The sequence below is a fragment of the Chelonia mydas genome, chromosome 9, assembly GCF_015237465.2.
Source record: "Chelonia mydas isolate rCheMyd1 chromosome 9, rCheMyd1.pri.v2, whole genome shotgun sequence".
Lineage (NCBI taxonomy): Eukaryota > Metazoa > Chordata > Testudines > Cheloniidae > Chelonia > Chelonia mydas.
In genome coordinates, this window is record NC_057855.1 from 86344350 (window position 1) to 86356849 (window position 12500).

The 12500-nt window shown below is 41.2% G+C and overlaps 1 protein-coding gene across 9 annotated transcripts in view; it reads left to right on the forward strand.

The window, feature by feature from the left end:
- The window catches only part of TENM1 (teneurin transmembrane protein 1), a 517886-nt gene that overhangs the window by 416448 nt on the left and 88938 nt on the right, over nucleotides 1-12500 (forward strand). For all 9 annotated transcript variants that reach the window (XM_037909021.2, XM_043523191.1, XM_043523186.1 and 6 more), the window contains 2 exons: nucleotides 6753-7002; nucleotides 8572-8592. In XM_037909021.2, the coding sequence (XP_037764949.1) occupies nucleotides 6753-7002; nucleotides 8572-8592 (271 nt within the window). The remainder of the gene's footprint in view (nucleotides 1-6752; nucleotides 7003-8571; nucleotides 8593-12500) is intronic.

Consider the following 12500-nt stretch of genomic DNA (forward strand, 5'->3'; position numbering starts at 1 on the left):
AATCTGTTTCCAACTGTAAATAACTGTAACCCAGATTTATGCACAGATGTAAAGCTGTCAGGATTTCATAAATTCTGATGTCAAATGTACAACTGTAGTGTAAATATTCCAAATGCAAAAGGTCAGGTTTAGTTTGTAAATTATCAAGGTTTTGATTTGAAATAGTTTGACATTTTAAGTAGTGGTTCTTTCATGCCCACCTTACTGGTTTGTATAGATTGACTTTTTTTAAATGCCAGGTGTTGACATTTAACACAAAGAGAAATCTGACCTCAGTCAGTCCAGCCCCCCAGCTGTGAGCCCCATAGTCCACATCCTAGTGCCAGTTTGCCACTTAAAAAGTTTAGTTTCAAAACTGAGTTCTTGGGAATACTTTCTTTTATAGCTCCAGTTTATATGAATGTCTGACCTTAGCATTTACTGTAATGCCGCCCCTTCTAATTCATCACACAGACACTAAAATATTTATGAGACTTTATACAATACACAATTATGAGTAGTAAACATTTGAGGTTAAATTGTGGCTTTTCAGCCACTTCCCAGAGCACAGGGCACATAAGGATGAACTGTCCATTGGTCGCTCCCACAGATACTGTTCATGAGACACAGTTTCTGCAAATGCTGGGCTGCGTAGTCCCAACAAGCCTTCTACGTCCTTTGAAAGGATGCAGCCTGTGCTAACCTCTTCTGCCTGTTAGCACTAACCTCAAGCAATCCTTGTGCTTTGTGACTGCAAGAATTCTGGGTGACTAACCCTTGTACCTAGATTTTAAGTGGGGATGGGAAGCTTCTTCTGCCTTCCCTCCCACCTTACACATCTGCACAGAGCTAGGCAAGATCGAGACTTACACTAGAGGCAATTGTTCTCACCTTTGTCCTTTCTTTACAAAGGCACTGATCCAGGAATGTTTGTAAGCACATGTTTAACTTTAAGCACAACTAGTGCCAGTGAAGTCAATGGGGCTACTTATATGTGTAAAGTTAGGGCATAGGCTTAAGTACATACCTGAATCAGGGCATAAGGTCTGATCCAAAGCCTACTGAAATCACAGGAAAGACTTCAGTGCAGTTGATCTTGATCATGCCCATAAAGCTCCTGCATGTGAACTGTCAGAGAAACTGCTTTAGGGTCATACTAGTCAAATATGGGGAATTAATTATTAAATCGTAGAATTCATATGCCTACCAAAGTAAACTATAGTCCCACAAATAGATGACAAACTAGATATTTAAGTTCATTAGCCAAAAGCTCCAAAATAAATAATATATCACTTGATCTCAGCCAAAAGGTCAACAAAAGGTCTTTGGTTTCAGCCATGCAAAACATAGATTTTAAACAAGGGTAAGGTTGTGATTCAAACCTAAAACAGTCACTGTAAAATTCAAGCTTATGCTCCATGTCAGTGTGAGAAAAAGGAAAGGCGTAAGTGTGGAGTAGCCTTCTTAGGAATTAATTTCTTGAGATCTTTTTGTATTTAATTAAAATAAAGCATTCACTCTGCAGAGATGTAAGTGTGAACCTTTCACGGGTATGGAATTTACTTTCTCTTTTTGAAATGCTGTCACAATCCAGTTAATCCAAACTACAGGAATAGCATTGGGAACACAATTAAAATGTAAAAAGTTATGGTACTTTACTGCAAATAGTCCTTATGTAACTTTCATTTCACCTTAACATTAAAAACACTTGATTTGATCAGCTATACACATATATTTCAGTTGATTGGGGCTGCTGTTGACTGAATAATATTGTATGCATATTAGAAGTCTGAGTTGTTGATTCTTCAGTTTGATGTTTTTGTCATGATTGCAAGTGGCAGAAATAACTAAAAAAATTGCTTAAATTTTTTTTTTTGCTTATCACTGACAGAAAAATAGCATGAATTTAATATGACCTGAACCTATTAGCAATAATGGGGTTTTTTGTTGTTGAATGGAGTTTGCTGAGGCAATCTGATGAGGCCTCCACTAGCCATTCTAGCCATCCCTTCTTTTCAGCTAGTGCCACACACCTTTGGGGCTTTCGTGGCCCTGGGTAGGCCCACTGATGGAGAGGAATTTGCAGTCAAGTTCTGCCACTACACCCTTCTCCCCCAGCAGACTTTCTGCCATTAGGACCCTTCTACGGGGTCTTAAGAGCTGCAACAGTTAGCTTGAGTTACTGTATTTGAGTTAATCCACTCAAGCTAGCCTAACTCAAGGGCCTAGCTTGAATGAAAGGGTATGTCTATACTGTGATAAAAAACCCACGTCATCAAGTCTCAGAGCCCAGGTCAGCTGACTCCGGCTCATGGGGCTCAGGCTGTGGGGCTAAAAATAGCAGTGTAGCTGTTCAGGCTTGGGATGAAGCCCAGGCTCTGAGACCTTCCCCTGTCGTGGTCCCAGAGCCCAGGCTCCAGCCTGAGCCCGAATATCGACACTGCTGTTTTATAGCCCTGCAGACTAAGCCCCATAAGCGTGACTCAGCTGACACAGGCCAGCCGCGGTCTTTTATTGCAGAGTATATCTTCCCAAAGCGACCATGTTGTGAAACAACTCTCAAGTTACACAGCATGATTGGATGAGCAGTTGATGAGTTGCTTTAACGCGAGCTGCTGCATCCCCACTACTTTACCAGCTCTAGCATCAGCAGCACTGGAGGTTCAAACCACTTCCAACCCCACTCTTGAAGGGCTAGCTAGCTTGAACTTAAAGTGCCACTTAACTCAAGTTAAAGATTTGTGTGTGTGGACAGGAGTTGGGTGAGGGACAAAACTCAAGGTGTACCTCAAGCTAACACTATGATGCATACCCTATGATGCAGTGAATCCCCCATATGTGTTACTTAATGAGATTCAGTATATGGATATTTACAAGAGCAAGTTTAAATTCCATAACAGAAAAACAGTGAAAATATATACCTTTATGCAGAAATACATTTCATGAATCTGTTCCCAGGTCTAAATCTTATTGATACAAACATTGCTTTAGGCAAACCATAAGACATACAAGGCATCTTACTATTCTAGGAAGTAAGGGCCTCTTTTCTTTCTGTAAAGATATTTCATGATTGATTGTGGCATCCTTGAAGTGAAAAGCCTGTCCATCACTCCCAGTTGTCTCCCCACATTCTTCCCTGGAAACCCTGACTTTTTAAACACATACTCTTTTTGAGCCAATAAGTATGTTGTATTAACTGATCATATTTTCCTCTCAGTTACACTAAGGCCATGTTTATTGTCCCCTAGTTTTCTTTTTCTGATTCAGAAAACAAGATTTGATCATTCTGGATTCCTGATGATTCTATTCTGAAATGTTTTTCATCAAAGTTTTTTGCCATTTTTTCCAACATCCAGAATCTTCAGACTATTTGTCATAATCAGTTAACAAATACACATGTACATGCTAGCTCCTGAAGGCATAAAGTCCTTTTGAAGTACCCAGACAACTCACAAATGCAAATGAATACCCCAATAACCAATATTTTCAGTGTATCCTTTGAAGTGGATTTTTCTTCAGATGGGAGAGTGTGTTGAATGAGTTTTTGTCCCTTTTAAAGGGACTTTATACTTTGAAGTTACAGATACAGTAACTCTGGCTCTGGTCTAGCAAAGCACTGATTGAAGCCAGAAAGACTACTCATGTGCCTAAAGTTATGTACATGCTTAAATTGAATAAAAGCAAAACAAACTCTCCCGAGCCCTAATTATATATTGTTTGTCTGAAACATATAAAAAATTGTCTTTACATTTTTAGCCTCAAACAAAGGCCAGCATTTCCTGTGAGCTCGGTGATTTTTACTGGTGGGAGGGAGGAGACATAAATTTCCATTGATTATGCTTGCATATTTCCAAGCTCCTTTTATATACCAACCCGAAACTCCAAGGACAGAGATGTATTCCGACCCTTGTTGTTCATAAATAAGTTTGAAAAATGGATTCTGCTTTGATATCGGCAAAAAGCACCACGCACTGGCTTCCAAGGGGAATTTTCACTTCAAACTTATTTGCAAGCCACAAAACAACTTCTAAACAAGGGGAACTGAGCACTAGATTTGGACCACCGTCGTACTTTAAGGACAATCTAGAGTAGCCAAGTGTATCCCTTGTCCGCCATCCAGCACAAGCAGGTTTCCCCTGTTTATGTCTAAAGGTATGTCGACGCTGCAATTGGAAGTCTGATTGCAGCATGTGTAGAATAATCGCGCTGGCTTTAATCTGACCAGCATGAGTACCGAGAGCCGTGAAACCATGGCAGCACGAGCTTCAGAGAGCACACTGACGTTCATACTGCCGCTGCTTTAGTGACGTTGGTACTTGTGCTAGTTAGGTTTGTGTATGTCACACCTCTAATTGCAGAGGAGATATACCCTAAAATTCCTGAATGCTTAGCACCCTTTTGGCTTCATGCATGCATAATACTCATTGGGTTTGATTCTGATCTAAATTGCACTGTATAAATAAGGAGTAACTCCACTGAAGTAAATGGAGTTGCATGGGTGTTAAACTGGTATTCTTCAATTCAGAATCAGGCCCATTGTTGTGATTCTTGGATCATTTTACATAGCAAGCAGATTCAGGTGGGCTATGGAGTGAGGTAGAAGAGATCTATCAGAAGAATAATGCATTCTTGAACTAAAATTTGATGAGAAATTGGTGTTAATAGCTTGAGCAAGGTTGAATGGTGTGGTGTCATGCATAGGCAGGTGAAACCTATTCTTGGAACAACAACAATTAAAGAAGTCTTCAACATGATCTATATTTTCAAAAGCTGAAAATAGCACAACACAAAGTGTTTATGTACATTTTTTTATTTCAGCTTTACCCAGAAAGGGCAATATCATATACTGATACTGCAATGCCACATAGGAAGGCAAGCCATCAGTTGTGCCAATGTAATCAGAAACTACATTCATTTGTGTTTTATTTCCTTTAATCACTCTTCTTATTTGATGGCATACTGGGTTTTCTAATAGAAACAGGGAATTTTGGAATTGCTGTATCAAGAGAATACCTATCTTCAGTTTGAAAATTGCTATGTCTAGTAATAACATGTCATTTTGAGGGTAATTGTTAACTGTATTGCTATATTGTTATAAAAAAATGTCTACCTGAGAAAATGATGTTAGTACTGGATCTGGTATTACCAACCTAATAATCGGAAAGATTTTTGAATGATATATCCTGTAGTGCAGTGCTGAAATACTGACATCTTAGAAAGCTGTTTTCCTCTTTATGGCAGGGCATATTACATTCTCACTGGTAAGAAGTTCACTCACTGGAATTACTCTTCCACTTTTAACACAGTTGTGCTGCAGTCACCAACATTTTTATACATTATTATCAAGCATCTCTTATTTAAATTTGAAAGGTGATTGTATACTGCAGTTTGATGCCCTTTCTGAAAAATACAGAGCAGTCCTGCTATTAATTTCCCTTAATTAAATATTCAAAGTGTTTAAGAAATTCATCTGCTACCCAATAAAAATGTATGAATAAAATGAATATTTACATAGTAATCCCTAAGAAATCAGATAGTACTTCAATTAATAGTAGATTTGTTAGAACGTTAACCAATCCTGACTTCTCATCACGATCCCAGTTTTTAAAATAGCTCAGAGAGTGGAGATGTTTAGAATCGGGGAAGGTTCTTAGAACCTTTTAATATACTGGTTGAAAGATCTGGCCATGCTTTACTGAACGTGTTATGTGCTTTTCTCCTGTATTGTCAAATTCAAAGATAAGGTGCAGAATATTTTAGCTGCTGCCTTTTTTTTCTGCCAGATCATTTTATTTCAGTTTTGGTGGGTCAAAGGTTCTTAAGAACTTATACTAACACTTTCAGACTCTGTGTATAAAATTTGACACCTAAGTCAAAGCATGTAACTCCAGTGTTCTGGGATCTGCCCTGGCTGCCTATTGGTCTCCAGGTGGAATGCAAGGTATTGATTAAGACCTGTGAAGCCCTAATGGTCGGGGACCAGCCTGTCCGAGGGACCACCTTTCTCCCTGTGCCATACTACTACAGACGCAGTCACAAGGGTGCTTGAGCTGGATCCCCCTCCTTTAAAAAAAAAAAAAGTGGGGTAGCTAACAGGGTGGTCTCTGCAAGGGCTTCAGGACTCTGAAACTTCTATCTACCCCCCCCTCCCCCCGGTCTAAAATACTTTGAATTTTTAGTGATTTTCCAGGTATGCTACACAAGACACCTCTTTGACTGGTTTTTTGGAGAAGGCTAAGGGTGTGCTATCATTTTAATAATGCTTAGATTTAATTGTATTGTCAGTGATGTATTAGGTTGCCTACAGCCTTGGATAGGCATCTTTTAGTTATTTAAACAGAAATAAGTAGAGTAAAATAAGTTATTTAAGTAAATATAAGTGGCCTGATTTTCAGAAAAGCTGAGCACCTGAAGCTCCAATTGAAGTCAATGGTGGCATCTCTGAAAACCAGGCCATTTATTCAGATGACAAAATACAGATTTAGACACACAACTTTAGGCACCCACACTTAAAAATGTTGGCATGGTAAGAGTGTATCCAGATTGTGTGTGGCTCAGAAATATTTTCTGAGAATCTTAAAACTAATTTTAACAAGCTTTTACAGGTAATGATCCTTCCATGTGGAACAGAAGGTAGAATAAATGAAAACAAAAATGGAAGCCCTACATAATTTTGCTGCATGGTGAAAGCAGAACAGGATTGAGCACAACTTAGTTTGTAATAAGTAATATGCCCTTTTTTGTCGCCTTCATTTTTCTTCTCTCATGTTTAGGGATCGTACACAAAGGAAATGGAGAAAACATGTTCATTTCCCAGCAGCCACCAGTCATCTCAACCGCCATGGGTAATGGACACCAGAGAAGTGTGTCCTGCTCCAACTGCAATGGCCTTGCTCTCAGCAGCAAACTCTTTGCCCCAGTTGCCTTGGCTTCTGGTCCTGATGGCAGTGTGTATATTGGAGACTTCAATTTTGTCAGACGCATCTTTCCCTCAGGAAATTCCATTAGCATTTTAGAATTAAGGTAGGAAATCTTGGAGTTTATTGATTGATGGTCAGATCTTTTAATGTGAGCTATAAGAAATATGGTGAAATGTTTTTAAGGGACCTAAGGGACTGACCAAATGTGGCTGTTTATTAGAAACATGACTTTCTCACTAAGCATCAAATTTTCCTGGAAAATCTTGGGGTTACCTTAAAGTGGCCACTTACAGGGGTGCAGTGGGGAGGGTTGCCTATGTTAGGATGTTTCACAGAATTAATCAAGAAAGCTACAAGTTGAATAGTCATAAGTCTTCCCTCCCCTATTTTTTCCTATTTAGATTTTCAAAATAAAGTAAGATTTTAAAATATTTTTTCTTAAAATCAACATAACTCCTGGTGGAATATTTGAGTTGAGGAGCAAGTGTGTACATCAGCTCAGAGATAGCAATGGCCACTTTGCCTGCATGTACTGTACATGGACAGATCAAGTTCAGAAGTACCCAAATTGTTCCCCATCTCTTTTGGAAAGCACAGCAAAGTAGAGCTGGACTGAACCTGAGACAGGCACAGGCCATGGGCATTCCAAACTAGTATCTGTCAAACCAGATGTTGCTATGCCTCCAAAAAGCTACCCTGCCACAGCTAACCCCCTATAATTGACACTTTACCCAGTTTCACTCTAAGGCACACTGGTCATTGGTCATTGGTTCAGGGAAAGCCCCTGGCAGGCCGGACCAGTTTGTTTACCTGCCGCGTCCACAGATTCGGCCGATTGCGGCTCCCACTGGCCGCGGTTCACCGCTCCAGGCCAATGGGGACTGTGGGAAGGGCGGCCAGCACGTTCCTTGGTCTGCGCCGCTTCCCGCAGCCCCCATTGGCCTGCAGCGGTGAACCACAGCCAGTGGGAGCCGCGATCGGCCGAACCTGCGGACGCGGCAAGTAAACAAACCCGTCTGGTGCGCCAGGGGCTTTCCCTGAACAAGCGGCGGATCGGCTTTGAGAACCACTGCTATAGGTAACACTATAAAATTGTTCTCGTCCCTAAACCTTACCATAAAGCATGTCTCTCACTCACCATTGGCATGCTGCAGCCTGCCTCACTTAGGGCTTGATCCTACAAGGTGATGGGTGCCCTCAACTTGTGTTGAGGTCAGTGGGAGCACTCGGCACTTTTTGGGATCAAGCCCTTACTTACATCAGTACTGAAACACACAGAACTGTGTTCCATGTACTGTATAGAGGCCACACTAAACCTATATTACTCATCAAAACATGTGGTCATGTAACCAGCTAGCATGGTTAGAGTATGGTTGCACGTTAATTGCTCAAGATGAGGTTAGAGATATGTGTACTGTGGGTGGTGGAAAGGAAGCAACTGAATTTGAGAGGGGAAAAATGAGTGGAATAGAGATGAGATGTTGAACAATTTAACTGCTTATGTCTTTATGGTCTACAATTTACATTGAGGGGATATACAAAGTTAACTATGTTTTGTATGGCTATGTGAGGTAGGGAAAAGGTTATTATTATGTTGGTTTGGTTTGTTCATTGATACTGACGTTTGTTGTTTTGCTTTTCTTATGGCTCCTGGATTGATTTGTCATATTAGGAACAGAGATACAAGACATAGGTAAGTAAATCATGGTGCAGTTATGCATGCATCCAACTGATTTAAGGGATCATTCATGAACAAGCAACAAGGCATATTCCTAAACAAAGGAATTTTTTAAATATAGGCTTACAGAAACATTGTGTGGTTAACAAATATGAATGTAAATCAGATTCAGCTTTGTTTGCTTTAGAGAAGCATAGGTTTGTTCACTTGACAGGGATCACCTCCCCCACTAAACTGAAACAATATGAGGTTAATCAGCAAGGCACAGTGTAAAGCTTTCTGACTGAAGAGTGACTAAGGTTATTGTAAAAGGTAACTCGGTTATTTTATTAACTTTTGTTATATTAATTTTGTATTATATCATAGATACGCTTGCCTAGGGAAATTGGAATGGGTACATTTTAGAAATGGAAAAACAAATAAAAGTCTCTAGAGGAAGACTAGAGAGGTCTGTAGTTTATTAACTTATGGCTAGCTTGTAATTGTGGACACTTCCCTGAGTAAGGGGCAGTGCATAGCTGAATTGCTCCATGAGCAGCCCTGAGGGTATGATTACACTGCAATCAGCAGTGTGATTGCAGCACATATAGAGATACCCGAGTTAGCTTTGATCTGGCTAGCTCAGATAGCAGGGAAGCCACAGCAACATGGATGGCAGCACGTACTAGCAGCTTGAACTTTTACACCAGGTACATGCTCCTCCCATCCTCTCATGGCTTCACTGCTGCTGTTGTGTGAGCTAGCTCAGTATGGCTACACGTGCTGCAGTCACATCTCTTACTGCAGTGTAGACCTGCCCTTGGTGAGTCACACTCTTCTCCCTGCTTCTCCTTTGCTCTGCAGAGGAAGCAAGTTACTTCCCTCTTTCTCATGGAGCATCTCAGTCCCCACTGCGCCCAGTATTCTATACCAGCCAGCAAGTAGTTGAGGGGGAGAAGGGAAGGGCAGACAAGGGCTCTTCCCATTCCTGCCATCCACTTGCTTGCAGCAAGGCACACTTGACAAGCAGGCCTTGCCCTCCTCACCACAGGTAGGGTCTTGGTTGAGTATTGGAGTACTGAGCATGTGTGGCCCTTACTTCCCCTGTGTGGCTAAGGCAACTGTGACAATTTCTAAGGGCCTTAGAAATGACCTAAGAAAGATTAGAAAGAACAGAGAGCTGCTGAGTATCAGGTTGCTTATGCTTTCCCTAGAAACAAGCTCTTCAGCCTCCTGATATATTATTTTAAAAAGCAGGTAAATAAACCATGATTGATACATCCCATTTTGATGATTGCATGGCATAGTAAGGAGAGTACTGTAGTAGACGGAACCAAATCCAGAAAATGTATTTTAAAATGGTATGTTTTAAGGGCTGACATGACAATCATTGTTGTTAGATTTTAGCCACAATCGTATTATTGAATATGATAGTTTGTTTGCTACCTTCCTTCTAAAAGATATCATCTTTCAGGCATTTTACAACAAAAGCTTAATAGAAAGATATTAAAGTGACAATTCCTGGCTAATAGCATGCATCTCCACAGTTTGTTTTAATGATTGTTTCCATTTGTTATGTATTAAATCTGTCAAAGTCCTTCAAATTTTATGAAGTTGAAAAGAGGAAAATTGAATTTGTTCACTCTGGAATGACAATTGTCAGCAAAATGGCATTAATCGGGGTTTTAATTTTTGTTTCTCTTTCTGAACTGATTTTTCTAAATACCAGTGCATTAGAACAAAATACACTAGCTTCTTTGGATAGGCTTAAATCTTAGTTAAATTAAGTCACGTGTCAAACCATTTTAGTCCAATGGTTTTCAACCTGTGGTCTGCAGATCTCTGGAGGTCTGCAGACTATGTCTAAGGTTTCCAAAGGGGTCCACACCTCCATTTGAAATTTTTTAGGGGTCCACAAATGAAAAAAGGTTGAAAACTACTGCTTTAGTCTGATACAGCATATTGGTCTCAATACCCACTTCCCACTAAAGTGCTGTCAGGTATTAATTGTAAGTATTAATTGCCTATTTGCAAAGCTATATTATTCTGACTACCTTAAGTGAAGTGATTTGTGGTAAATTGAAGGGCATCACTTGGAGATAATACAGGCAATGAGGTTATGGAAAGTCTGTTTACAGTCCTTACTGTACACAGCTTTATTGTGGCTTTAAAAGCCACAGCCAATTTACGTTAGGAACGGGTGTGGGTGGAAACTAGGCTTTCTTCCTAGGGAGGGCACAGGAATGCCGAATGCTTCCAGACTGCTAGAGAGCACAAGCAGGCGCAACCACTAACTATCCCCTCTGGGACAGCCTGAGTAAACTGCAGTTTGGAGTCAGACTACCACAGAGTGAGCTCCTGGAATTCCCCAAAGCACTGGGGAAGGTCTCATGCTACACCCTGCCTGAGGATGCTCAGCTAGCTCTTCAAATTCATGCAGAGGGAGAGCAGGACTGTGGCCCTGCCTCCTTCTCACCCATTTTGAGGTGGGTTTGTATATCCAAGGTATGTAGGAAAGTTGTCCCTGTACTTCCCTAACAGAAGGACTGCAGCTGTAGTCCCTCCCTGCATAAGTGTGATTGTGGCCCACCCTTTCAAGGCTCATTCTTTCCTCCCCACATATCCCTCCTCCCCTCATAAGGAAAGGCAATAATCTAGCCCGACGGTTCTCAAATTTTAGCAACCCCATTTTGATTCATACTTTTTGTCGACCCACTAAGCCTCCCACTCGGCCCCACCCCCACTCCACCTCTTCCCGCTTCACCCTTGCCCCTCCTCTTCCCCACCTCTTTCCGCCCCCTCCCCCAAGAAATTGATACAGCTGTTCCCCGGCATGCAGGAGGCACTGGGTTGGAGGGGGAGGAGTTGATCAGCAGGGCCAGCGGACCCCCCTGGAGTACCCTCGCAGACCCCAGTTTGAAAAATGCTGATCTAGCCCCTTAACAGTTGCAGCATGCTCTCCTCCTGATGCCAGCCCAGACTGCTGACTGATGCAGAGGGGAGGCAAGGCCATCACTCCCTCCACCTATGCCCAAGCTGCTGTGTTTAGTAGCTCTCCTTATAACTTGAACTCAGGAAGCAGAAGCACCAGAATTTTGGCTGCTGACAGCATAGGTATGCAAGGGGGAAAGGGCTTCCAAATTCCAGCCTCAGCACTGTCCTCCCTCTCAAAAAGTAGCTAAAAGAGATGAACTTCAGAACGTTCCTTGAAGGTTAAAAGATTCAGGCGATTTGAGACCTGATGTGGGAGAGAATTCCAAACTCTAGGGCTACACACAAAAATTGTCTTATAGAAACTCCCCCATTTTATTTATACCGTGGGGGCCCCCTCTGTAGCAATATCACATGGGGAGAGAGGCAATTTGTCATACAGACAGGTTCCAATTTCATCTAAGTGGTGGCAGAAGGGGAGGGGTTTGTGGGTAAAACTAGTAAGTTGGAGGCTGGGTATATTCGTGTGATGGATTTTGTGTCCTGTCCTTGAGATACTTTTTTTGGGGGGTGCTCAGCTGCCTCCTTTTGATGACCACTTTATAGAGACTATTCTATTTTTTCAGATTCTTATACAGTGCCTGTGTACATAGTCTCTGAGCAGCTGCCCATTAAACAATGTGACTGGCATCTGTCACATGCCGTCCTTTCCTTCTTTCTTCTTTCCTCTCCTCAATGGGAAATTACATGTAGATTGGGTTTATTTTAAAAGGTGGAACAACACTGTGGGGTGCATGGCATGTACATGGAGTGTGATTCCATGGGTTTGGGTAACTTTGATTTTTGGAAATATTTTGTTTATTTCACTTGAAAACATTTCAGTTAAAAAAGATTGATATTCTTGGGTGAAAGTTTTTTTGACTCTGAGGTCAGGATGGTCCTGTTTGTTTTCTCAGCATTCTGTAATTGGGATCTAACATGTGGTAATAAAGCTGTTTATTCTCCCTCCACTT